This window comes from Manacus vitellinus, unplaced genomic scaffold (genome assembly GCF_001715985.3).
Source record: "Manacus vitellinus isolate BGI_N305 unplaced genomic scaffold, ASM171598v3 scaffold_47_pilon, whole genome shotgun sequence".
NCBI lineage: Eukaryota > Metazoa > Chordata > Aves > Passeriformes > Pipridae > Manacus > Manacus vitellinus.
In genome coordinates, this window is record NW_021940585.1 from 3018941 (window position 1) to 3042170 (window position 23230).

General features: G+C 54.1%; 1 protein-coding gene across 1 annotated transcript in view; it reads left to right on the forward strand.

Moving 5' to 3' along the window:
* The window catches only part of LAMB3 (laminin subunit beta 3), a 33409-nt gene that overhangs the window by 2789 nt on the left and 7390 nt on the right, over nt 1-23230 (forward strand). The window contains 15 exon segments of the mRNA XM_029962523.1: nt 5717-5781; nt 6256-6410; nt 15460-15574; nt 15731-15804; nt 16255-16437; nt 16796-16859; nt 17160-17335; nt 17945-18065; nt 18392-18580; nt 18672-18827; nt 19397-19593; nt 20452-20563; nt 21007-21379; nt 21872-22032; nt 23005-23213. Coding sequence (XP_029818383.1) covers nt 5733-5781; nt 6256-6410; nt 15460-15574; nt 15731-15804; nt 16255-16437; nt 16796-16859; nt 17160-17335; nt 17945-18065; nt 18392-18580; nt 18672-18827; nt 19397-19593; nt 20452-20563; nt 21007-21379; nt 21872-22032; nt 23005-23213 — 2334 coding nt within the window. The 5' untranslated portion in view covers nt 5717-5732.

The window sequence follows — 23230 nt, forward strand, 5'->3', positions numbered from 1 at the left end:
CTGGCTGGCTGCAGGCAGCATCTAGCAGGCCCTGTGCTGCTGTGCCAGGAAGAGCTGACCCCTTCTGTGAGCCCAAGTCAGGGTCTTCCTTAGGTTTCACACTTGTACACTTACACTTGATTTGCTCCCAGATTTGCACAGTGAAAAATATTAATTGTAATAGAATGTTGAAGAGTTTGTGATGTGGTTGGTGTGAGGATCTTCATGGGGTGGTAATGACTTTCTCTGGGTTCATCCTGGAGAGGAGATGGAGGTCAGACCTCACTGGGGGCTGCAGCTTCCTCAGAGGGGCAGCTCCAATCTCTGCTCTCTGTGACCAGGGACAGAACCCCAGGGAGGGGCTGGAGCTATGTCAGGAGGGGTTTAGGTTGGATATTGGGAAAAGATTCTTCCCCCAGAGTGTGTTTGGGCACTGAACAGGCTCCCCAGGGCAGTGGGCACAGCCCCAAGGCTGCCAGAGCTCAAGGGGTGTTTAGACAATGCTCCCAGTGACAGGGTGGGATTTTGGGGTGTCTGTGCAGGACCAGGAGTTGGACTGGCTCCCTTGTGGGTTCCTTCCAGCTGAGGACATTCTGATTCCATGGCAGGGCTGCCCCCAGGGCTGCAAAGAGAGGCAGCAGCAGGACGGGTCAAAGGGCCTCTGCCCTTTGGAACCAGCTCCCAGGGTTATTTGAATTTAAACCTAAAGTAGGTCAGTTGGGTTTGGGTTCAAAGTTTTATTTGCTTTCAGAGCAGGTGTAGGGTTGAATTGGAATTTCATTAGAAATTCCTGAGACGCTTTTAAAAGAAATCATGGTAATTAGTAAAGTCGGTGCTTTAAATCATCTGTGCTGGAATGAGGAGGTTGTTTCCTGGTCAGGTTTTAATTAAGGTGGGAAATAAAAAAATCTAGGTAAAGAAAAACCTGTTTTATTGCTGATATCAGTAGTCTTGCAATTGAGAGAGTTGCCAAAAAGTTACAACACGGAAGAGCATTTCTTACCCTTGGAAAAAGCTTCCCAGGTTTCCCTCTTCCCGTGCAGCTTCAGTGCTTCTGGCTCCAGGTCCTGTACCCCATTCCAGGTTTTTCCCACGAAGGTTTGCAGGCACCTGACAGGACACAGACAGGCTGTACCTGCTCTAATGATGTGAGGTTTCATCCCAGCTCTGGGAAGTCAGAGCCTGGAGGGGACTGGGACTTTGGAGTCTGCCCTGCCCTGTGCCAAGATTCTGCTCAGCATCACCAAGCAAATCATCTTTCTCCCTGATTTTTTCCATTTGAATGTGCTGTCAGGACTTGTGTTTCAGGCATTTGTTAATCCTTTAATGAAAAATGTACCAGCAGCATTAAGTGCTGTTCAGTTTTTTTATGCTTGAACTATAAATCCATCCTCAATCCATCTTTTTTCCTTAATGGAGGTTTTGCATTTCAAGGGATTAAGCGTTCTTTATGCAGTGCTCTGCCTCTGATTTTCAGCTTCTTTTGTGTTCCTCTGAACTCCAGAGAGAGAGAGAAGTTAAAAACTAATCAAATATGATGATTCCAGACCGGTCAGTGCTGACTAACTGGTATCACACCTCAGCAGCTGAATCAAAAGCTGCTGATCTGGGATGATGTCCTTGGAAAAGCTCCCAAGGGAGTAGTCACGTGCCTTTAATCTGGATGTCAGATGGCAGGAAGGAAAACAAAGCTACTCATGCAGGAGTCACATCCTTTTGCACCTTGGCTGCCACCACCTGGGTGTTTGGTCCTGAGGTCACCCTGGGTGCAGCACCCGGGGAGCTGCAGGGGATGGTGAGCCCACAGTTCCTTCCTCCCCCACAGCTCCCCCTGCTCCATCCCTGAGGCCTGGAAAGTGTTGGGAATGTGCCTGCTCAGGCAGCAGGGCTCGGGCTGCCTGGCCAGCTGAGGACCCTAATTCTAAGAGCAGAGGCTGGGCAGGTGTTAGCCTGGTGTTACTGCAGGGTGTGACTTTGTGACACCGGGTGACACTCGTGTCCCCAGCTGGCAGGGCTGTTCTGCACCCCCACACGTTTTTAGAGGGAGATTAGCTTTCAAACAGCTGGCTGTGATGCATTTCTGTACCTGATGCTGGGACTTTTTTCCACTTGAAACTTAAAACCTTGATTGCTGCCAGTGTGGCACGGGCTGTGTCCTGTAAAGCGTGTCCCTGCCAGCCCACTGCATGGGCACAGGATGACCTGAGGTGGAGCTTTTCTGCCTCTGATGAGCTGGGAAGGGATAGAGAACCTGCTTGGCAGGTCACACACGTGCCCCACAGAGCAGGAGCTTGGATTATCCCTCTCACATGAACAGTGCAGGGCACGAGGAGGCAGCAGCTCCGGGACTGAGGTGGGGAGCAGGAGCTCCTCAGGAGCTGGTGGTGATCTTGTCCTGGAGAAGGTGCTTCCTGCAGAGTAGTGACCCCTAACACCACGTCTGGGCAGGGTATGTCCCATGACTCAGAGCATGGTTTCCTGCAGGAGATGATATTATTTGTTTTCCAGGGAATGTCTGGCCCAGCCCTCGGAGGTCTGTGGGCTCTGACACAGCTCATCACAGGTTAGCACAGGCTGAACTGAGGAAGCACTGGGAGTCCTGTGAGCATCTCTCTTGTTCCTCCCACTGATCCCAGACTGTTCCAATCCTTTCATTTTTTGTGGTGCAGTTTTACCCTCCTCTCCTCTGTATCCATCCAGCTCCACTGCCTTGATGTGCATTCACTCCCTGGTACTCAGGACAACACTGTCCATGGTAACATAGACAGAGAACAGCCTGGAGCAGCATTCCAGCCTCATCCTGTCCCATCAGGGACACAGGGCTGGCAGGGACCCCCTGCCCAAGCCATGCTATCCCTGAGCACCAACCTGTTCACAGCTGATTTTTTCCTTTCCTGCTTTTATTGATCTGCACTACTCAACCCATAATTGCTTTTTGTTCTTGTTTGAACTTGTAGGGCCTGAAATTCCAGGTTTAACCTTGCTTTGGCAAGTCTAGGGGAAGGAGGAAAGGACACATCAAGGTATTTTGGGTAGTTTAGTCAAACAGCTTGTGGCCTGGGTAGTGTTTTCCAGTCCTACCCTTCTTGATGTGACAGAATTGCAACGTCCTGAGCTTTTCACTAATATGGGGTGGAGCATCACATTTTCAGAACATATTAATGCTGAGCTTTGCTGGCTCTGGAGGGATCAATAGGTGGGATTTACAGTCTTTCCAAGACTTCAGCCTCCTGGTTGACTGCCAGTGCTTTAGGGCACGGCTTTAAACCAGGCAGAATGGGCAACCTGCAGAGGGTGTTTGGCCACATCCAGCATCACCAGCAGCCTTGCAGAAACCCAGACTGGTCAGACCTTCCTCTCCTTTGCCTTCCCTGACAGTCAGTCCACTGGAGGAGGAAGTTTGACGGGATTTCTGGGGTCGGTGGGAGCACTTTTACCACACGAGGCTCCACTGAGGGGTCCGACAGACCCAGCGCTCAGGACCCGCGCGGGCACCTCGTGGCACATCCCCCCCTCTCCATCCCGCTTTTAAAAACATCCCAGCGCTCCTTCTCGCTTCCTTTTTGCCGCCAGCTGAGCTGGGGAGGAGGCTGCCGGAGGAGGAATGTGGTGTTACCGCATTGCTGAGCAGGAGCTGGGGCGGGGCGGGCACGCCCAGGCTGGGCACACCTCAGCCAGGAGGAACCCGAGCCCGGCTTTCACACACCGTAGCCTGAGGGACAGCATTTTTTTTTTCCCCCAGCTCTGTGTATCCCCTTTCTCTGAGCTTCCAGTCCTCAGCTTGCACGTGCCTGTGTCGCTCAGCACGGGGATGGGGAGGTAGGTGGCACAAACGGCAGAGGAACTGGAGGAGGGATCTGGAGCGAGCTGCTGAGCCCCTGACCAGCACGGGAGAGGTCGTGATTTTGGGGTTATTTCAGTAAAGACAGTGGAAAAGTCTCCATGCCTCTTTTTGAGGCTGAAAACCCGCAGTTTAGGTGAAATGTAGTGTGTGAGTGGCGCAGGGGGCAATGGATGGGGGTGTTGAGATGTGGAGGCTGCTGAGTTGCCTTCGCAGAACACTTTTTAGTTTAAACATACTACTTAAAGGTTTATTACTCTGCTGCCACAGTAAAAGAAAATAAAGTTATGAAACTGTTTCCTTTAATAGTCATGTAAAGCATCAGAGACCACTGAAAGGTGGTGAATGTAAGATAACTGAATTAGGTCTGAAGCAGGGGAGAAGGGCTCCTCATCAGCTAGGCATGGGGCTGGAGCTCAGACAAGAACCTTGGTTCTTTAAAAATGACTCTTTTCACAGCCGGTGAGCCCACAGGATTGTGTTTAGCAGACAACCCTGGAGCTCCTCTTGGGTGATTTTGTGTCTTGAGGAATTCTGATGCTGCAGGCAGGAGGGGGGGCTCTGCCTGTGCAGCCCAGGTCGCCTTTGGGCTGGAAGTCTGATATGTGGACACACAGTGTGATTATAACTCACGTGGACGTGCCGAGTTGGGCTTTAAATGATCAAGTCGAGGTGCTGGTGGTGGCACTGCCCTGTCACTGTGAAGCAAAACACAATAAACCTGCCCGAGAGGGCGGGTGAACATTCCAGGGAATCCCCCGATGGGAGCCGAGCAGCAGCTCTGGAGGGAGCTGTTTTCAGGCTGATTTGGTCCACGCCAGCCCCGGGGGAGCTAAGGTGGGTTATGGATGGGCTCTCACTCGCTGCTTGCCCGCAGAGCAGCTGGTCCAGGCTGCCCTCACCCTCCCCAGGAGTGAGCTGTGCCCGTCCCGGGAGTTGTGCGGTAACAGGGTGGGGATGTCTGGGGATCCCTGAATCACTGCCTTTATCATCGCTGCACCCACGGGCACCTTCTGGCCCAGGTGAGGCAGCTGCCTGTTAAAAGCCAGGGAGGAGGGAGCCGGGGCTCAGAGGGCTCCTGTGGTTGCGGAGCGGCTGCCGGGCGAGGGAACCCTCCCTGCGAGCCGGGGACACCGCGGGGACAGGGACAGCGCTCCTGCTCCCCCAGGGAAGAGGGCAGGTGAGGTTTCTGGCTCTTGGGGGTGTGCTGGCAGCTCTTCCTTGCCCGGGCTCTGTGGGAGATACTTACTCTCGGTTGGTTTTTATGGGTTTCTTCGTTTCATAAAATGGGACTTTGAGCCGTCTCGTGATGAGTTTTGACCCGGAGTTGATTCTGGAAACGCAGGCAAAAGGTGGGGCTGAGGAACAGACAGTGCACCCTGGGATGGGGTGGCTGGGGGCTGTATGGGGGATGAGTGTGTGTGCACACTCCTTGGAGCATCCCTTCCAACTGTGCCTTCCCACCCGGCATCGGCACCGATCCCTGGTTATTGTGGATTGTGGTGCCGGGGGCTGGGGCTTCTCCCTGTCCCTGGGGAGCTGGGCAGTCAGGAATCACTGCTGAGAGCAAGGAGCCTGCTGGTACCTGTGGTTCACCTCAGCAGTAACATAAAGATCCAAAGATAGCTTCTGGGGAAGAGGGGAATCTCTGACAGACTTTGGGAGAATCCTGTGTGCTCTTCATGAGCTGGATGAGAAACTGTTGTTCTTTGTACCTTATAAACTAACACAATCTGACTTTCCTCTTCACGATTCTCGATTTTTCACCCACGTTATTCTGTGTGGATCAATTAAAATCATCTTCCTGTAAACCGAGCAGGAAGGTGAAGGATGTGGGCTGAGCTTTTGACTGGCATTTTCTGCTCATTTTCACTCACACTGTGAATTCTTCCCTAGGTGTGTCCGTGGCCCAATGGAGTCTCGCTGCCAGCCTTGGCCATGGGCATTATTTGTCCTGCTGGGTAAGGCTCACCATGCAGTGTTATTGAAAGGACATGGGGCAAGCTGACTAAATGGAAACACTGCTAATGTAAGCTTTGTATCAGTAGCAGTGTGGTGGCAGCAGCAGGAGACTGGGGTTTGATAACAGTGCTGGTTTTTGGCTAAAGGCTGAGCTGCCAGACTGGCTACATGAACAGGGGACACCAACCAGGGCTGGGCAGGATGATGGGCAGTGAGGGCACTGAGCAGCCCAAACTCTGGGTCAGGGCAAAGAAGAGTGTGAGAGAGAACTGCTGGTACAAAACACTTTGAAAATGCCTTTTTCAAATTAAAAATAAAGATAGTTCAGAGGCAAAATACCTTCATTCTCATCAGCAGATGCCTGGGGTAGGTTGTCCCAAGCACGACTTTGTTGCTCTGTTGTAGGAAACAGCAGATTGTTTTCTGTGTGCCACCCTGACACAGCCCCTAATCCTGTTTTCCTGCTGTCCCAGCTGCCCCACAGCTGCTGGATGCACAGCAAGCCTGTTCCCAGGGAGCCTGCTACCCCCCCTCTGGAGACCTGCTGCTGGGACGAGCCCACCACCTGAGAGCCTCCTCCACCTGCGGCCTCAGCAGGCCTGAGACCTACTGCACACCCCATGGAGAGGTACCCCCACCCCCTCACCTCCTCCCTGCACGGCCCCAAACCTCCTGCAGGGCTGCCAATGCCTTCACCCATCCCAGCCCTCCTGCAGGGCTGCCAATGCCTTCACCCCTCCCAGCCCTCCTGCCCCTTCGCAGGGATGGGTTTGACCCAGGATGGGGCTCTGAGAAACCTGGGCTAGGGGAAAGTGTCCCTGTGGCAGAGGGTTGGAATGAGATGAGCTTTGAGGTCTCTTCCAAGCCAGATTGTTCTGGGATTTTATGATTTGTCCCCTCCCCAACCATGCTGGGTCTTTGCACTGCAGTGTCCCCTCGAGCCCTTCTCTACCATCCCCATGGATGAGAAGAGAAGTTGGCCAGGAAGGACAAGTCAGGAAAAGGGCAGCAAAGCTCTGCCACAAAGCATTGGATTTAAAACAGAAGCTTTTGCATCCAAAATATCCCAAACTCTCCTATCTCTGGATGTTTTAGTTATAAGCTAAACTCGTATTTCACTTGTCAAAACCGGGAACGTTTCAGGTCTTTCCCAAAGACTTGGAAAAGCTGCTGGACTGAACAACTGTTTTCAATCATGCTGCTTGTGTGGGGGCAGGAGGTCGTGCTGGGGGGGGGATGAGGCTTCAGGCAGCTGCAGATTCCCCAAAGCTGCCACCAAATCAGAGGGGGAGTTTAAGGATAAATCTGCCCGAGCACAGAGCTGAAAACTGCAGGGGTGATGTGCCTGGTGTGAGCACTTCCTAAAGACTTTCTCTGCTGCTGTTAACTCCATAACTGCTGGGGGAGGAGCTCCAAAGGGAGGGAGTTCAGTGCAGGACAGGCAGAAAGGGTCTTGGAGGAGATGCTGCAGAGGAAAGCAAATGGTCCCCCTCCAGCGAGGCTGTTTTCGGCAGTGAAATCCAGCTCGAGTGAGTCAGCCTTCCTCTGGTTTTAATTCCCCTTCAAACTGAAGGCCAAGATGTGGCAGTAAGTGGATCTGTGGTGGAGCCAGTGGTGTTCTCTGGGCTGGAGAGCTTTCCACTCCTCTGTGAGCTCAGGGAGGAGGCAGCTCCCTGGCCCAGAGGGGTGTGAGCATCACATCCTGCGGGATGCTGGGCTGGCTGCAGCACCTCTCCTCTGGCAGGTCCTTTTCCAGGCTGACAGTCACAGTCAGGCATTTCCTCCAGCCAGGCTCCCACTCCAAGCTTTTTTTGGAGCTGTTTTGCTGCTCCCAGGGATCAGGGCTGTTTGTTCCCCTCCCAAGCAAACCCCTGCTGCTTCCCATGGCTGCTGTGGCCCGTGGAGGGGGAAAAGGAATCAACAGTTTCTGCTTTGACTTAATTGTCTTCTGCTTCCCAATCTCTATTTATAGATGAGGAAAACTCCATAAATGTGCCTCTGAAATCTCCACTTAACACTGACTTTTGACAGTGACTTTTACTTGAAGAGGGAGGGGACTTGGGGGGCTTGTACTGTGGGAAGCAAGTGTTGGAAACCCCTTGATTGCTCTGGTCATCCTAATACCAGCTGGAGTGGGCTGGTTGTTCCCTTTGCCTGACCTTGAGAGATCACTCTGAAGAGCATCAGTTGTGATCATCTGCATCATTTGTAATCTTTGAAGTGGAGATTGGACACCTCTCTGATGTCTCTGGTGTTCCTGGAGCAGAAATGATCCTTTGGGTGCAGAATTAGTGAGTGAGGGCTCACGGTGGGGCTGTGGAGGAGGGCAGGCAGCAAGTTTACTGCAGTCCCTTCTAGTCTACAAATCCCTAAACTATCCACTTTTCATATTTCTTGTCCCTTGCCTTACAAGAACCAGGGTTAAGAGGGACATGGAACAATTAACATTGATAAATTGAGTTGGATTCTCCAGTTCTGGCTTTGGGAATGAGGTCTTTGCTTCCTTACATACATGGGATCCTTTCCTTTACTGAAATGAAAGATGCAGAGTTACTCCTAGAAAATTCCCTGATTCCTGTTCTGCAACTGTAATGGCCAATGGAGTTTTGATTAGACCAGCACTTAACTCAGTGGCAGAAATCCCCATGGATTCAGCCTTTCCTAATTTTTCCCACCCTTCCTCTCCTTCCCTAATTTAAGCAAAACTTAATCCCCTGAACCCAATTTTCCTATTCCTGTCCCATAAAACATTTAATTTATAGACTCTTGTGACTCTTTTTTGGTCACAAGCCTTGTTCTTGGTTTTTTGGGGTTTTTTTTTTGCCAAATAGGTGCAAATCTGGAGGTGGTTTTGCAATCCTAGCAGAGGGCATGGGATGAGGGGTTGCTCTCCCTGGTGCCAGCTGGTCAGTGCTGCCTGTCTGCTGGCCCCAGGGTCCTCTTTTGCAACTCTGGTGGGTCATTTATCGACTTCAGCCTCTGCTCCATTGTCTGCTCCAGCTCCAGATCCCTCTAACCTTTATACTTTGCACTCCTGATTGCTCCACTCCTTGGCTGGAGGCTCAGTCTAGTGAAATCCAGGAGGGACACTCAGCATTGCCATTTATAGCACAGGGGACTGCACTGGGGGTCAGGGAAGTGGTGGGGGGTGGAAACCAGGCAGGCCAATGGCATGGCCTGGAAATCACTGAGTGCTTGGGAAATGGCTGGTGGAGCCAGCAGGGAAAGGGAAAGCAGGAGGGAAACTGAAAATAAAACAGGAAAAGAAGCAAGCCTGGATTTGGAGTCGGAGAGGAAAGACTCGATGGGAAAGACTGATGCAAAGATTTTCTGGAAACACTCTGGTGGACTGGGGTGTGGTTCAAGGCTCAATTAACACATCTCTTTCTTTGCAAAGATATAATATGTATGTAAATATTCATATTATAGAGATGTAAATACAAACATCTGCATAGCACTGTGATGGCAGTGCAGAGTAGCTCCCACTGGCTGCCTCCAGCCCAGGGAAGGCACACTGTGGCTCTCACATGGAATATCAAATCCCAAGTCCCCTTGCCTGGCCTGGCCATTCCAAGTGACAGCCTGAGGGCTGTGCCTGCCTGTGACTCCTTGCTCTGCTGCTGGAAGCAGTGGGACCTGTGCCATGCCATGTTCACACCCAGCAAAGATCAGCATTTCTCTGCAGGGAGAGTGTTTCTTTCCTCCAGGCTCATGCAACGCTTTTGCTTAGACATATTCACAGCTACAGATTTTTCTGGTTGTTTTATTAGTTTAGAAGAGCACCCCAAACCCCCTGCAGGTCCCTGTGAAATCTTTTCCCAGACAACAGGCAGGAGAGGAGCAGAGCTGGGTGTCCCTGTGCTTGTGTTGCATCCTACAGTGGAGAGGGGGGTGTGTGACAACTGTGTGGGTCCTCACACCCCAGCCCTGGGAGACTTTGGATGTTAAAAACTGTTGGCATAAAGACTAGGGTTTTCAGCCTTCTCTCACCTGCTCTTCATGGGCATTTGGTGGATGTGAAGGATGGGAAATCATCTTTATCACCCCTTGTGTCGTGGTGACATGGAGTCATCCAGGTGGGAATTGAGAGGTGCCAGAGGAGCCTGATCCTACACGAGTCAGGAGGAGGGAGATGTGAGCTTGCTGGAGCTCCTGGCACAGCAGAGGGGGTGTCTGTGCTGGTGGATGGTCACATCTGCCTGGCAGGGCTGGGCTGCAGCATCCCTGGTGCCTCAGCACCAGCTCCTGCTTGGCTGCTTCCAAAAATACTCCCTTCCAGTGTCTGTGAGGGAGAGTAAGTGCCAGACTGATGCTTCTGCCTGCTGTGCTGCTGCTGTCTGACGGTTCCATCTGCTTTGCCCACCTGCATGAGTCAGTCAGGGAGCTGGGTGCCCAGCCAAAGCTTCCTGGGTGCTCCAGCAGGCCCTTGGCATGTTGGAACCGGGCAGAAGGAGGCTGCAAAGCTGTGCCTCCCAGCTCACTTTCTTTCCAGACCCACATCATCAGTCAAGCTCAAGCTTTTTACATGGAAAAATGCATCCACAAAATCATGAAATAACTGTGAGAGGACGTGACCAAAGCAGGGCTTCTACTTTGGGGGTTTTTCCTCCTCAAGTCCAGGGTTTGCCCTGAATAATTTTTGTTCCTGACCAGTTGAAGGTGATACAGCAACCATGTGTTGCTGCTCAGTGCTTATCTCATTCAGGCATTCAGACACACCCTGCTTTTTGCTGCAGGGATATGTCCCTACCTGCAGTGGATGTGCAGAAGAAAAAGCCTATTTTCCATTGTTTTTTTCCCTCCTCCCTTCTCTGTCTCCTTTTTATTTTTACCACATGACTGCAAACCAACACACGTGCTGGGAGACAGCAGGACCCCAGCAAGGCCTGCAGGGTGTGGGATAAACTGGTGCACTTTGGGCTTTGCAGGCTGTCATCCTGGCAGATTTTCCATCAGGGTTTGCTGGTGAGAGAACAGACAGGGTGAGGAAAACAGGCTTGTTTTAAAAGCAAGAGGAATGAACTCCATTTCCTTCCACCCCACACCTGGGGTGTTGGGCCAGCTTGTGTCTTCTCCCCCATCTCTGCTGTTGCCTCTGAATTTGAGGTCACTGGTAAGACCAAACTGGGGGCAGAGCCCTCTGTTTGTCTTTTGAGCATAACCCTGGAGCTCATTTTCAGTGTCATTTCCAGCAGGCCAAGCAAGGGTGTGACATCAACGTCGTGGTTAAGAGAATCACAGGTACAGGGTGGGATTTTGGGCTGTCCTGTGTAGGACCAGGAGTTGGACTCGATGATCCTTTTGGGGCTCTTCCAACTCAGGGGGTTCTATGGCATACCTGTGTTTCAAAATGGAAGCCCAGTCCAGTTTACAAATCCCAGTTACTCACTGGGATGTTTAACCATGATGACACAACCGTGGGTAACTTCTACTGCCTTTTCCCATGGAAAATGTATAGATTACTTCACAGGCATGAGCCCTGCTCCACAATCCATGCCCTGCAGCTAACAGGGCATGAAAATGGGTTGGAATAGAGAATTACATAACTTGGCTTTGCAGGTGCCTCTGTTCCCCAGGTAACTTACTGTTGCTGCCCACCCTGGTTTTTAATAACCTTTAATCTCTCTGTAGATGTATAAATTCCCACCACTTTCCAGCTTGTCCCAAAATAGACTTGGCACAGGGTTTACTGTCCCTATAGAATATCAGTTGTGTAAGAGCACACAGGGCTCCCTTCTGGGAGGCTGTGCCAGGAGCACTGACACACTGCTCTCACTCCCTGACAAGCAGCTGGGTCAAATGTGGGACCACCGAGGTCTCCACAGCTATGAAAGGTCTCTGTTTCATGACTGGAGAGCAGCAGCTTCCTATTTTTGCTGATGAATAAGCTCGGTTTATTTTGGGTTGTGCTCCTCTGCCAGGAGGTTTTATTTCGAGGGCTCTCTACTCGTGTTAAAATGGCAGCTCCTTAAATTACTTTGGTCAGAGTCCATCAGCTTAAAATCGTTTGAGGTTTCAGTGCCTATGTGAGCAGGGGAGGCTGCTCAGGAGCTGATTCATAAGGTCAGAGCAGGAGGAGAGCAGCAAAACCCTGCAGAAGTGTGTCACACATGGGCATTTTTACAATAGCTGCTGGTTGCTCTATGTGGATTTTTTCCCCTTCTCTGTTATTTCTAAGACATGAGTCTGTTTATTCCCAACACTGTCGCTTTCCTTCTGAAATGACTGTGTTGTGAGTTGTCATTCAGGTCTGGAATGAATTTCCCTTCATCTCAGAACCTCCACTCCAGTGTCACCCTATTTTTGGTGACTCTTAAGAGCAGCTTGGGGGCACGGAGGGCTATCAGTGCTTTCCATGCAGAACTACAACCTCTTTTACCTTCCTAATGTCCTTTCCAGCCCCCATCCCACACCTCCTCACACACAGAGCAGTTCTCCTCTGCCTGGCAGGGAGGGGAGGATGTGCTGGAGAGCCAGGGATGCCCCAAGGGTTGGTGGCCCGGTTTAAATCCAGATCTCTTCTCTGTCTCTTGTCTCTTCCTGGCCCAGCTCCGAGGGTTCTGCTGAGCCCGGTAAAAAAAGGAGAGAGCTGGAGGAAGGTCTGTGCCTGGTAAATCTCCCCTCAGCCCGGCCCTGGACTGTCATTTTTGATAATTCCCTCTGTTCCGAGGAACTTTGAGACACATAGTCACAGCTGGGAAGAGCAAACCCTCCTGTTGTGCAATTCGGAGCTTTCACAATTTGCTCCCGGGACGTGAAGTGAATTTTGCTTCCAGTGTTAATTTTAGCCTGATTTAAAAAGCTGAGAAAAAGAAAAAAAAAAAGAAGATTTTTGCAGGCAGCCCAGCCCCAGGCTGCCCGGGGAGGGTCTGTCTAACACGGTTTAAGCTTCATTTTTACTTAGCACAGCATTTTAAGTGGGGTTGCAGCTGCAGAGTAGCTACTAGAGAGCATCGAGTCTGTGGCTGTGTGAACGATCCAATAAGTATGCACGAATCACTCCTAATGAATAATTTAGCCGAGATGAACCTTTCCCCTCGCAAAAAACCTTCCTTTCCCCTTTGCTAAGCACAGTCACAAACGGCTGGAAGTTTAATCACTGCTGGCAATTGTTCAGTGGATTATTTCTGTGGGTAATTCCTGCAGCTCCTGACAATTTGCTGCTGGTAGTCATTCTCTGAAATGAGTTCTTCTGCCTGGACCCGATTGAGTTATTTGTGATTCTCACTAGCAGAGCCAGGAGGAGTTGGTAGAGCCAGGAAAATCGCAAGATGATATATTTTGGTTTCTCTGTTTGCTTACTTTGCGATATTGTTATAAATATTGTGGTTTTACAGCTCCTGTTCTGCGACATTTATAAACAGAGAACGTAAAGATTGGGGAAAATAGCGTGGAAACAGATCAGTTTAAAGTGAGGATCTCTCCTCATAATCCACCCAGGTGAGGAAAGGTTCCCAGGTTTGGGACAGAGCAGAGTCAGGTCTGGGCTTTGTTAGGAATTAAAACCAGCCCAAGGTGTGAGCCCACATCTGTCCCTGCTGCCCAACCACCTCCCTGGGTGGCTTTGCAGCTGCTGTGGTGCCAGTCGGTGCCTTCTGGCCAAGGCCACCTTCCCCCTTGGCCAGTTTTGTGGGAGTGCAAGCAAAAACGTGATTCTGGACAAAATGTGTCATTAATGTTCCATAAGATTTAAAATGGCGGAAAAAAATTAAGTTCTTAAGAAGTCAAGTCCTTTTTTTGTCAAAATAAGAGACTGGCTTAGCTGAACCTGTTTCAGGAGTAAGGCAATAGGTGTAAACCATAAATCAATTTTTAGAGGGGAAATCAGTAATCCTGATGCTGCTGTGGCCCTCAGTGCCACCTCCAGCTGCCCTTGTGGGCACAGGCCCCTCCTTACCCTAGAACACGTTTTGTTTCATATTTTGGTTGGAATTGGCTCATTTGTTTCAAGCATCAGACGGGAGGTTTTAGCCCAGAGGTGGCTCTAAAGTGCTATTTGTCACTTGTCACCCCATGTCCCTGCTCAGTCGCTGAAAGCTGATCCCATCACTGGGGTCCCAGAGGTGCCTGTGCCTCTGGTGTCACCTTAGTGCCACTGCAGTGACTGCCAGCCCTTGCAGCAGGGTGTCTCATTGCCTCCCCTGTGCCAGCTGTGCCAGACACACTCTGCTCCTCTGCCCTGGACCCTCTTTCCTCCCAGGGTGACCTTTCTGAGCTGTCCCACCCTGTGCCATCAAGAGCAGCTCCTGCCATCACTGGCAAACCCTGTGCTCCACCTTCCCCAGTCCCTCAGGCTTTGGGATGTGTCAGTGTGACACGTGTGTCCCACTGCTCCATTTGGGAGTCTGCTTTGCTGCTCAGGCCACTGGTATTTTAGAACTATAGAATGGTTTGGGTTGGAAGGGACCCTAAAACTCATCTCATTCCACCCCCTGCCATGGGCAGGGACACCTTCCACTAGCCCAGGTTGCTCCAAGCCCTGTCCAACCTGGCCTTGGACACTTCCAGGGATGAGGCAGGCACAGCTTCTCTGGGTAACCTGTTTTTCACCAGGCTGTAGATGCTGAGCACCTCCTTCCATGCCTTGAGCAGGAGCTTTCCCCTCCCTGTGGCCTCTGCAGTCCCTGTGGTTTGTTCCACTCCCAGTGCTTTTGGATGTTCCCCATGGGATGCTGCTGCAGGCTCTGGCATCATCAGCTCATTCACCATCCCCCTGGGACCTGCCCTCCCCCACCTTGGCTTCACCTGGGTGTCTCCTTCCCATTTCAGGGTGGTCCTCACCCAACCTGCTCGCCCACCCCGTGCCTGCCTCTCCCCTTGGCCAGTGTCCAAACCTTCCCTGCTCCTCCTCTCTCGCTCAACCTCTTCCCTGCTGCTTTCTACTCTTCCCTGAGCCTGCTCATGAGCTGCAGGGACCCATCACCCTGTGGTGGTGGCTGCAGGACCCATCACCCCCGTGGTGGTGGCTGCAGGACCCATCACCCCCGTGGTGGTGGCTGCAAGGAGCGTTGCTTGGTTAGTCAAAACCGAAGGATTTGTTTGCTCCCAGGGGACCGTTTTCTCCCGGCCCCACGTGGCCTGTGCTACATCTCTGTTTGCTCCTTGAATTACTTGCTCAAGTGCAGGGCTGAACTTTGAGCCACTCGACTTCCCACCCCCTGACTCTTCACCCCCTGAGCTGTTTGCTCCCACTCTGCTCCCAGGGGAGAGCTCAGGGGGGGCCGAGCATCGCCTGGAGCTTTTGGAGCAGAGAGAAAAGGCCTTTCTGTTCAGCCAAACAGCTCCCTCGGCTGTGTGGAAAAGGCAAACTGGTCCTGAAAAGCTGAAAAGAACTTTCTATCAAGTGTTGGTATGGTGGAAAATGGGGGTAGGGAGTGCTTGGAAAAAAAAAGGCATTTTTGCTGGTTTGCCAAAAATCTGTTTTAGTCGAAAGCATTTTGGTTTTAGTTTTTAGCCCGTAAAAAACCAGAAGCTGTGGTTTTTAAGGAGGTGTGAAGGGGAGCATTTGATTCCTGTGTGTTGTCAGCCTTGCTGACTGCAGCCCTTCAGCTCTCCACAAACCACCTTCACTGGTGCCGTTTGCTCCTGGTCCGAGCTGCTCTTGGGCCCCTCATCTCCGAGGTCTTTCCCACTGGCCAAACTGGGATGGTCACTCTCACCTGTCCTTTGTCTTGCAGTGGAGCATGAAATGCTGCAGGTGTGACTCCCGTTTGTCACACACCTACAACGGCCACCGGGTGGACAATGTCCTGTCCTTGGCCGGACACGCGCGCTGGTGGCAGTCCCAGAACGGTGAGTGCCTGGGGCAACAACCAGCTTGAGGGGAAGAGGAGAAGGTGTTGGCTTCAGCAGATGGGAAGGAAAGAAGGAAATCACCGAGTTGGCTCAGGCAGCAAAGTGGTTTATCCCCCCCTGTGCCCCTCTGAAGCCGCCTCTCTGTGCCCGCAGGTGCCAACCGTGTGTCTCTGCAGCTGGACCTGGACCAGACCTTCCAGCTGAGCAGCGTCGTGCTGCTCTTCAGGGTGTGTGTTTGGGTCTGTGCATGGCAACTCTGCTCCCCAGGAGGTAGCAGATGGCACTGGATGGGCCCTGCTGGCTCCCTAGGACCGCGGGGATCTTGGAGCTTCCTTCAGGCTCCCGATAGCAAGCACCTCAAGGTCCCCATCCCTCCTTTTCCCCCTGTTTTTCACATGAGAACTGGGAATTCCATTCCTTTGGGAGGGGCAGAGCAGGGTGGTGGGCTCCCATCCCATGAAAGCCTCCTTGCAGGTGTGTGCTCTGTGGCTGCAGCAGGGCTGGCCGGGTGGTGGGGGGGACCCCAAAAATTGCTGGTAACCTGCAGGGAAGGGGATTAATCCAGCAGCCTGCAGAGACCTGAGCCTGGAGGGAGGACGAGGAGGGGCAGGCACTGCCAGGGCAGGAGCTGGCTGTGGTGTGCCTGTGACAGCTGTGCCCCTCTCCCTGCCCTGCAGTCTCCACTTCCCGCGGCGATGCTGATCGAGCGCTCCACCGACCTGGGCAGGACCTGGCAGGTGTACCAGTACCTGGCCTCTGACTGTGCCACCGCCTTCCCCCACGTGCCCCGGGGCTCCCCTGAGAGCTGGCAGGACACTCGGTGCCAGCCCCTGCAGGGGCACCCCATGCATGGGGGCAAGGTAGGGTGTGGGGGGTTCTGTGGCCCTGGGTTTGGGGTGGGAGGACTGGGCAACACTGCAGGGACACGTGCTGGCCTGGAAGTGTTTTACACCTGAGGGATGGAGCCCATGGCCATCCAGCACTGCTGAGGGGAGTCCTTGGGAAGATTCCTGCTTGTTTGGCAGGAAAGCCTTTGCTGCTTCGTGGCAGGAGAGGTGTTGTGTTGGTCTTCCTGCAAAAACCTCTGCAGCTCTGAAGTCTTTTCCCTGTTTTCAGTGATGCTGTGCAGAGGCAGGTCCAGAGCATACACTGCTTGGACCATGAGCAGAGAGCACCTCGAGTTTCCTGCTTTTTAACCTTTTTTTTTTTCCTTCCAAGGTGACATTCAGTGTCCAAGACCTTGCATCTACCATCAGCACCTCCTACAGCCAGGCTGTCGAGAGTGAGTGACCTTCCTCTTTCATATCTGGGAAAGGGAGAGGGGAATGAGGCACCTTGTGGTTCTCCCTGCAGCTGGTGGAAAGACTGAGCTGGGGTAACCCCAGGGCAGCAGGACCCTGAGCTGCTGTCTTGGTGCCTCTGGGGTACCACGGAGCAGCATTTGGCCTTTGCTGATGGCAAATGCCCCCTTGGCTTGCTCCAAGCCCTCCACACGAGTTGCAAAGTTCTTCTGCAGCTCCTGGGTGCCTGCAGGTACCCGGGTACCTGCTGCCCCCTCACCCCTGTCCCTGGTCCCCAACAGAGCTGGGGAGGTTCACCAACCTGCGGATCAACTTCACGGAGCTGCAGCACATCCCACGCCAGGGGTACCACTCCCCCAGCACCTTCTATGCTGTGACAGAGATGAGGGTGCTGGGGAGCTGCTTCTGCCATGGACATGCCAACCAGTGTGCCCCTTCTGGAGGCCAGCACCCCACGGTGAGCCTCGGGAAGAGCCAAGAGCCTGAACACAAGCTCCATGGCATCAGGCTCCACTACGTGCCCAGAATGCTCCTTGGGAGACCTTGGCTGGCACGACCAGAAATGGGGCATGGGAGGCTTTTCAATGCTCATAATTGAGGGAAACAGTGCCCAACATTGCCTTGAAGCAGAGGGGTGATGGCTGTGAGACAGCAGCCTGTGCTACCCTCGTGTAACCCCGTTTTGTGTCAGGGAGAAGGCAGAGGGGCTTTTTAAGGAGAGACAAAGCTCAGTGTCAGTGGGAAGTCTGGCTCTGGGGGGAATTGCTCCTGCCAGCACTCAGCAGGGTGGGGGACACACAGATGGTTTCAGCAGGCTCCTGCATGCCCAGGAGGATTTGCCAGTGCGAGGTTGTTGGCTGTTGTGGGATTTTCTTGTCCCCATATTACAGTTGGGTTGCCCTCAGGTGGGTGGCAGGGGTGGTGGGAGCAAGCGGGGAACAGCCTGTCCCGGGTGCTGGAGATTCATCCCTGCACAGGGAATGGGGGCAGGAGCAGGCCAGGAGGATGAGGGCTCTGAGCTGAGCCACTGCCAGCCAGGAGGGGTGACCCAGTGTCTCTGCAGCAGGTCCACGGGCACTGCGTGTGCCAGCACAACACGGCCGGTGCCCACTGCGAGCGCTGCGCCGACCTCTACAACGCCCGGCCCTGGGCACCCGCCGAGGACCACGACCCCCACGAGTGCCAGAGTATGTTCCCTGCCTTCCCCTCCTCTAAATCCTCCCCAGCCGTGAGCGGGAGTGAGCTCTGAGACCTTTTCCTGGGATGCTTGGTGTGGCTGGATGGTAACAGGGATGCCCCTGGCGCGTTGGCATAGCGGGCTTTGCTCCGGGCGATGCCACTCACGGGCTGCACCAGTGCTCGGCAGGGCTGTCTGACTGGTGCCACTGATGCTGGGGCGGTGGAACGGGTGTCACCGTGTCACACAGGAGCCTCGGGCACCCTCTAGTGCCGCAGCTGCCGCTGCCGGAGGGGTTTGCAGGGGGACAGCTCCAACTCCTTGGGGTTTTTTTAGGATGCAACTGCAATGGTCACTCGGCCTCGTGCCACTTCGACCCCGAGCTGTACCGGGCCACTGGAGGGGCCAGCGGGGGAGTGTGTGACGACTGCCAGCACAACACTGAGGGCATCAACTGTGAGCGCTGCAAAACCAACTATTTTCGCAACCAGCAGCAGGATCTCGCCCACCCTGAAGCCTGTCTGCGTGAGTGCACAGTTACACCCTCTAGCCCCCCACGGCCCCCTCCCCAGTCCCCTGCCACCCCTCAGCTGTGATGTTTCCTCCCCATTTCCAGCCTGTGAGTGTGACCCCGATGGCACCGTGCCAGGCTCTGCCTGTGACCCGGTGACAGGGCGCTGTGTCTGCAAGGAGAACGTGCAGGGGGATCGCTGCCACCTCTGCAAACCAGGGTTCACCCAGCTGGCCAACCCCAACCCCTTGGGGTGCCGCAGTGAGTACCCCCTGAGACACCTCCTGCTTCCCAGGGTGCTCCCACCCCACCTCTGTGCCCCCAGTGATTCTGAGAGGGACCTGAGTCCTGCCCAGCTTTGATTTGGGGGTTTTCAAGCCAAAGCCTCATTTTGCAAAGGTTTATAAAACCTCTGCTCAGGCTGTGACCTGTCTTAGGTGTAAGTGTGGCAAAAAGCACAGGGAAAGTGGAGTTTGGGGGATGTGTTGAGCTGTATCCCTGGGTGTGCAGGGCTCAGGGAGCCACAGGGGATACGGAAGGTGATGGCATGTGGGGCTGCACACAGAGGGAGGGAGCTGTGGGCCAGGTCAGTGCTGGGGGGATGCTGAGCCCACTCAGGGTCCAATTCCTGCTGCAGCACTTGAGGGGTGGTGTTAGGGCAGGGGTGGTGTTAGGGCAGGGGTGATGTTAGGGGTGGTGCTGGGCAGGGGTGCAGTTCTCTTGAGCTCAGGTATGAAGGGGGAGAGGGAAGAGCTCACCTTTAGTGGCCCTTCGTGGGAAGCCAGGCTAGTGCTCTGCCCCCATTTTTAACAAACCCCTCCTTGTTTCAGGATGCACCTGCAATGCCCTGGGGACACGGCAGGACATGCCCTGTGACGATGAGACAGGGAGGTGTTTCTGTTTGCCCAACGTGGTGGGCAACGACTGTGGCCAGTGCGCGGCCGAGCACTGGGACATGGGCGGCGGGCAGGGCTGCCGGCCCTGTGAGTGCCACCCCCGCGGCTCCCAGAGCCCCCACTGCAACCAGGTACCCCCCAGCCCACCCTGAGCACCCTCAGGGCTGGCTCCACTTCCTTCAGCAGTGTTTCTTTCTCGTTTCCCTGAGCTTGTTCTCTTTTTCCCCTTCCCAGCCCCAAAAACGCTGCTGTGAGGGGCTGCCACTGCGAAGGCTTCCAGTGCAGCACCACACTGGGGGTCTCTCAGAGCATCAAACCCACCTGTTGGGGGATCATTTGTCCCATCCTATCCATGGGAGCCTTCACAAAAAGCACTGTGCATCCCCCAGTGCATCCCACTCTTATTTTCCTTTTCCCCTTTCCTAGAAAACACATGACAGACTACTCAGGAGAATGAAAGAAGGTGGTAATTATCAAGGCAAAATTAAGTCATTTTAACAAGCCTGATATTTAGCAAGGAAGTCCTAATAAGACATCTTCATACCAGCAAGGGAAGTTAATTATCCTCATTTGTCAATGAAAAGCATTTGTGTGTCACTTCAGGCTTAAGAGGCAACTGGGAAAATTAAAGTCAAATGTAAAAAAACCCAAGCACATGACAAATTCTAAGAGCCAAAGATAGGTCCCAAACGAGCTCAGTGAGGGGAGGAGACCTGAAATGGCAAAGCAGCTGCTTGTGGGCGACTGCTTTGTTTTTGAAACAAAGCTTGACACCCTCCTTGCAGTGCTTGGGCTGTTTGCAGCCTGTTTGCAGCCTGTTTGCAGGCTGTGCCTGCAGCCTGGCACGAGCAGCAAGGGCACGTCCTGGGGCACAGGCTGAGTAGAGAAGATGGTCCATGGGCTGGTTTTAGCGGTGAAGAGCAGCTGAGGGAGAGCTTTTCCAGGAGAGTGCCCAGAGCTGGGTGTCCCTGATGTGCCTCTGTCCTCAGTTCTCAGGGCAGTGTCCGTGCAGAGAAGGGTTCACGGGACGGACGTGCTCGGCCATGCAGGAGCAGCTGTGCCCAGACGGGCACTACAGAGACACCCGGGGGGGGTGCACAGGTAGGGACCACCTGTTTTGGTTTGGCTCTGCGTTTCCTTGCACTGGGAAATCATGGATTGTCTGGGAAAAAGAGCCCCTGGCCCATGTCCTGACGTCCGTGTTCCCGCACTGTTTTGCAAGAGAGATTTTCCTCTCTGGAACAGCCTCCCAGTTCACCCCCATCTCCAGGTATCCACCAGTCCCCTGCCAGCAGCCCTGGGCGAGCTCCTGGGCCACTCTGCTCTGGTCCTGCAGGGTCAGGGGCTGGGGAAGCTCCTGGACTTGGGAGCTCTTTCCGTTCTTGTGCCACCTTTGTCCCAGACGCTGCAGGAGCTGACGGGAGGGAACGGATGCCAGGCTGGGTTGGCACCTCATTAACAGGGGCTGGTTTTGTACAGATATAGCTTTTTCACCACAACCACACGTTCAGTGGGCTTCACCTCTCTGCTTTTCCATCCCCCAGAGTGTGACTGCGACTTCCAGGGCACGGAGAGGGCGGGGTGTGACAAGACAACAGGGCAGTGCCTCTGCCGCCCGGGGGTCACCGGCCACCGCTGCGACCAGTGCCAGCGGGGCCACTGCAGCACCTACCCCGAGTGCCAGCTGTGCCACCCCTGCTTCCAAAGCTACGACGGGGACATCCAGAGCCTGCGCCTGCGCCAGGCCGGGCTCGGCAACTCCACGTCCCTCCTGCCCGTGGGGACCGGGGGGTCCCACCTCGGCCCCCGCCTGGCCCAGGCCGAGGGGAACGTGCAGCAGGCACAGGGCATCCTTGGCCACTCCTCTGTGACCGAGCAGAGCCTGGCCCAGGTGGGCAACACGCTGGCTGCCATCAGGTGAGGGGCAGTGGCTGCATCCCTTGTCCATCCTCCTCATCCAGGGGGAGATGCTGGCAGTTTTTCTGTGTGCTCTCACCACCCTGAGCTGCTTGCACGTGTCCTGCTTTGGTTTCCTGCCCCTGAAATATCCTGCTCCGCTCACGAGGTGGGTGGGGATGCAGGAGAACAGCCCTTCCACGTGTGCCTGTCCCGTGCAACGTGCCACCAAGGCAGGAGGCTGGTGGGCAGGCTGTGGGCGGTTGGCATTCCCAGGGCACATCCAGCATGCCTGATCCCTGCATGGGCATGACTCTGGTGTGGGGCAGCTGCAGCCCAGCCCTGCTCTCTGCCACCTTTGGCATGTCCTTGGCCATCTCTGGGCTCAGAAATGCCACTTGGCCGGGTGCTGGCAGTGCCCCAGCACAGATGGCCCTGCTCAGCCCTGCTCTCTCTCTGCTGGTCCTTTGCCCTCTACTTGAACTCACATTTTCTGCTTTTCCTCTCTCCCAGGGAGCAGGTCCGAGGCATAAATCCTGACTTTCGTTTCCTGGATGACACCACCTCCCTCTCCAGGGAGCTGGAAGCCCTCAACAGCAGCTTGTTGCTCACCAACTCCCAGTATCAGAGCAAGAAGACCCAGTTTGAAACCACCCTCAGCACAGACCTGTCAGGTACAGATCTGCAGCTTTAATACCTCTTAATTTGCAGCTATTAATTTGCCTCAATGTGACCATGCCTGGTGGTTTCCCACTGGCCACGTGAAAGAGTAATGGAGTTTTTAACCCACTCTCAGCTTTGGGGCAGCACATAGATCTCCCTCCACCCAGTCTCTGGTCCATGACCTGGGATTTCACACCACTGAGGTGTTTGCTCCACTCTTTTGGGGCTGGGTAGCTCACTCTGTGTCCCTGCTCCCCACCAGCACAAGCTCCACTGCTGGGGAGCAGTGGGAAGGGGGGAGACCCTGCTGGGAGAGCAACCCCAAACCCATGAGGCAGCTGATAATGAAGGTTGTGCACAGATGGAGGGGTTGGAGGGGTGGGGAGGAGAGCCAGGCTGCTGCCAGGCACCTGGGAGAAGAGCTAATTAAGCCCTGTGACGATGCTGAGTTTGGCTGCCATGAGATCCTGCTACAGCTCCTGCTCTCCACGGGTCTCATTCCTGTCCCCTCCATGCTCAGCTGGCTGGGGATGTGCCAGCTGTGGTGAGTGGCCACTGCTGGGACAGATTCACTCTGCACCTCCCCATCTGTGCAGACCTCAGAGCTCCATGTTCTGACCACCTTCCTTCCAGGAATGGTGGGGCTGCTCAGGAACCAGGGAGAAGGCTCTGAAAACTGTCCTGCCCTTGCCAAAGCCCAGGGTCAGCACGTGCACATCATGTTGCTTCAGTTTTCTTTGAATCTTTTAACCCCAGCTGGGAGTTCAGTCCTTCAGGAGACCTCTAGCTCACTGAAGGAATGGCTGAAAAGCATCTGGAAATAAAAGCAGCTTTTTGGTGGTGCCTTGGTGACTAATCACTCCGGCTGCATCCCGCTCCTCCCTGCACACATCCACCGGCAGGGCAGAGCCAGTGCCTTCCCCAAGGTAGCTGTGCTGCATTTATGAGTCATTTTGTGTCATTTTGGGGTTTGATTCCTGCAGGAGCCTTCAAGACCATCCAGTCTGCTTACCAGACATCCAGCAATGCCAGCAGAGTGGCCACCAGTGCCTCTGGGCTGCTGGCTGAGTCCCGGGAGAGCCGCAGGAGCGCCGCGGGGCTGGAGGGGGGGCTGGCAGGGACCAGCTCCAGGCTGCTCACCCTGCAGGGAGAGATGGCCTCATCCCCCAACCTGACCCCTGTCATAAACAAGGTAAAAGATGCAAGGTT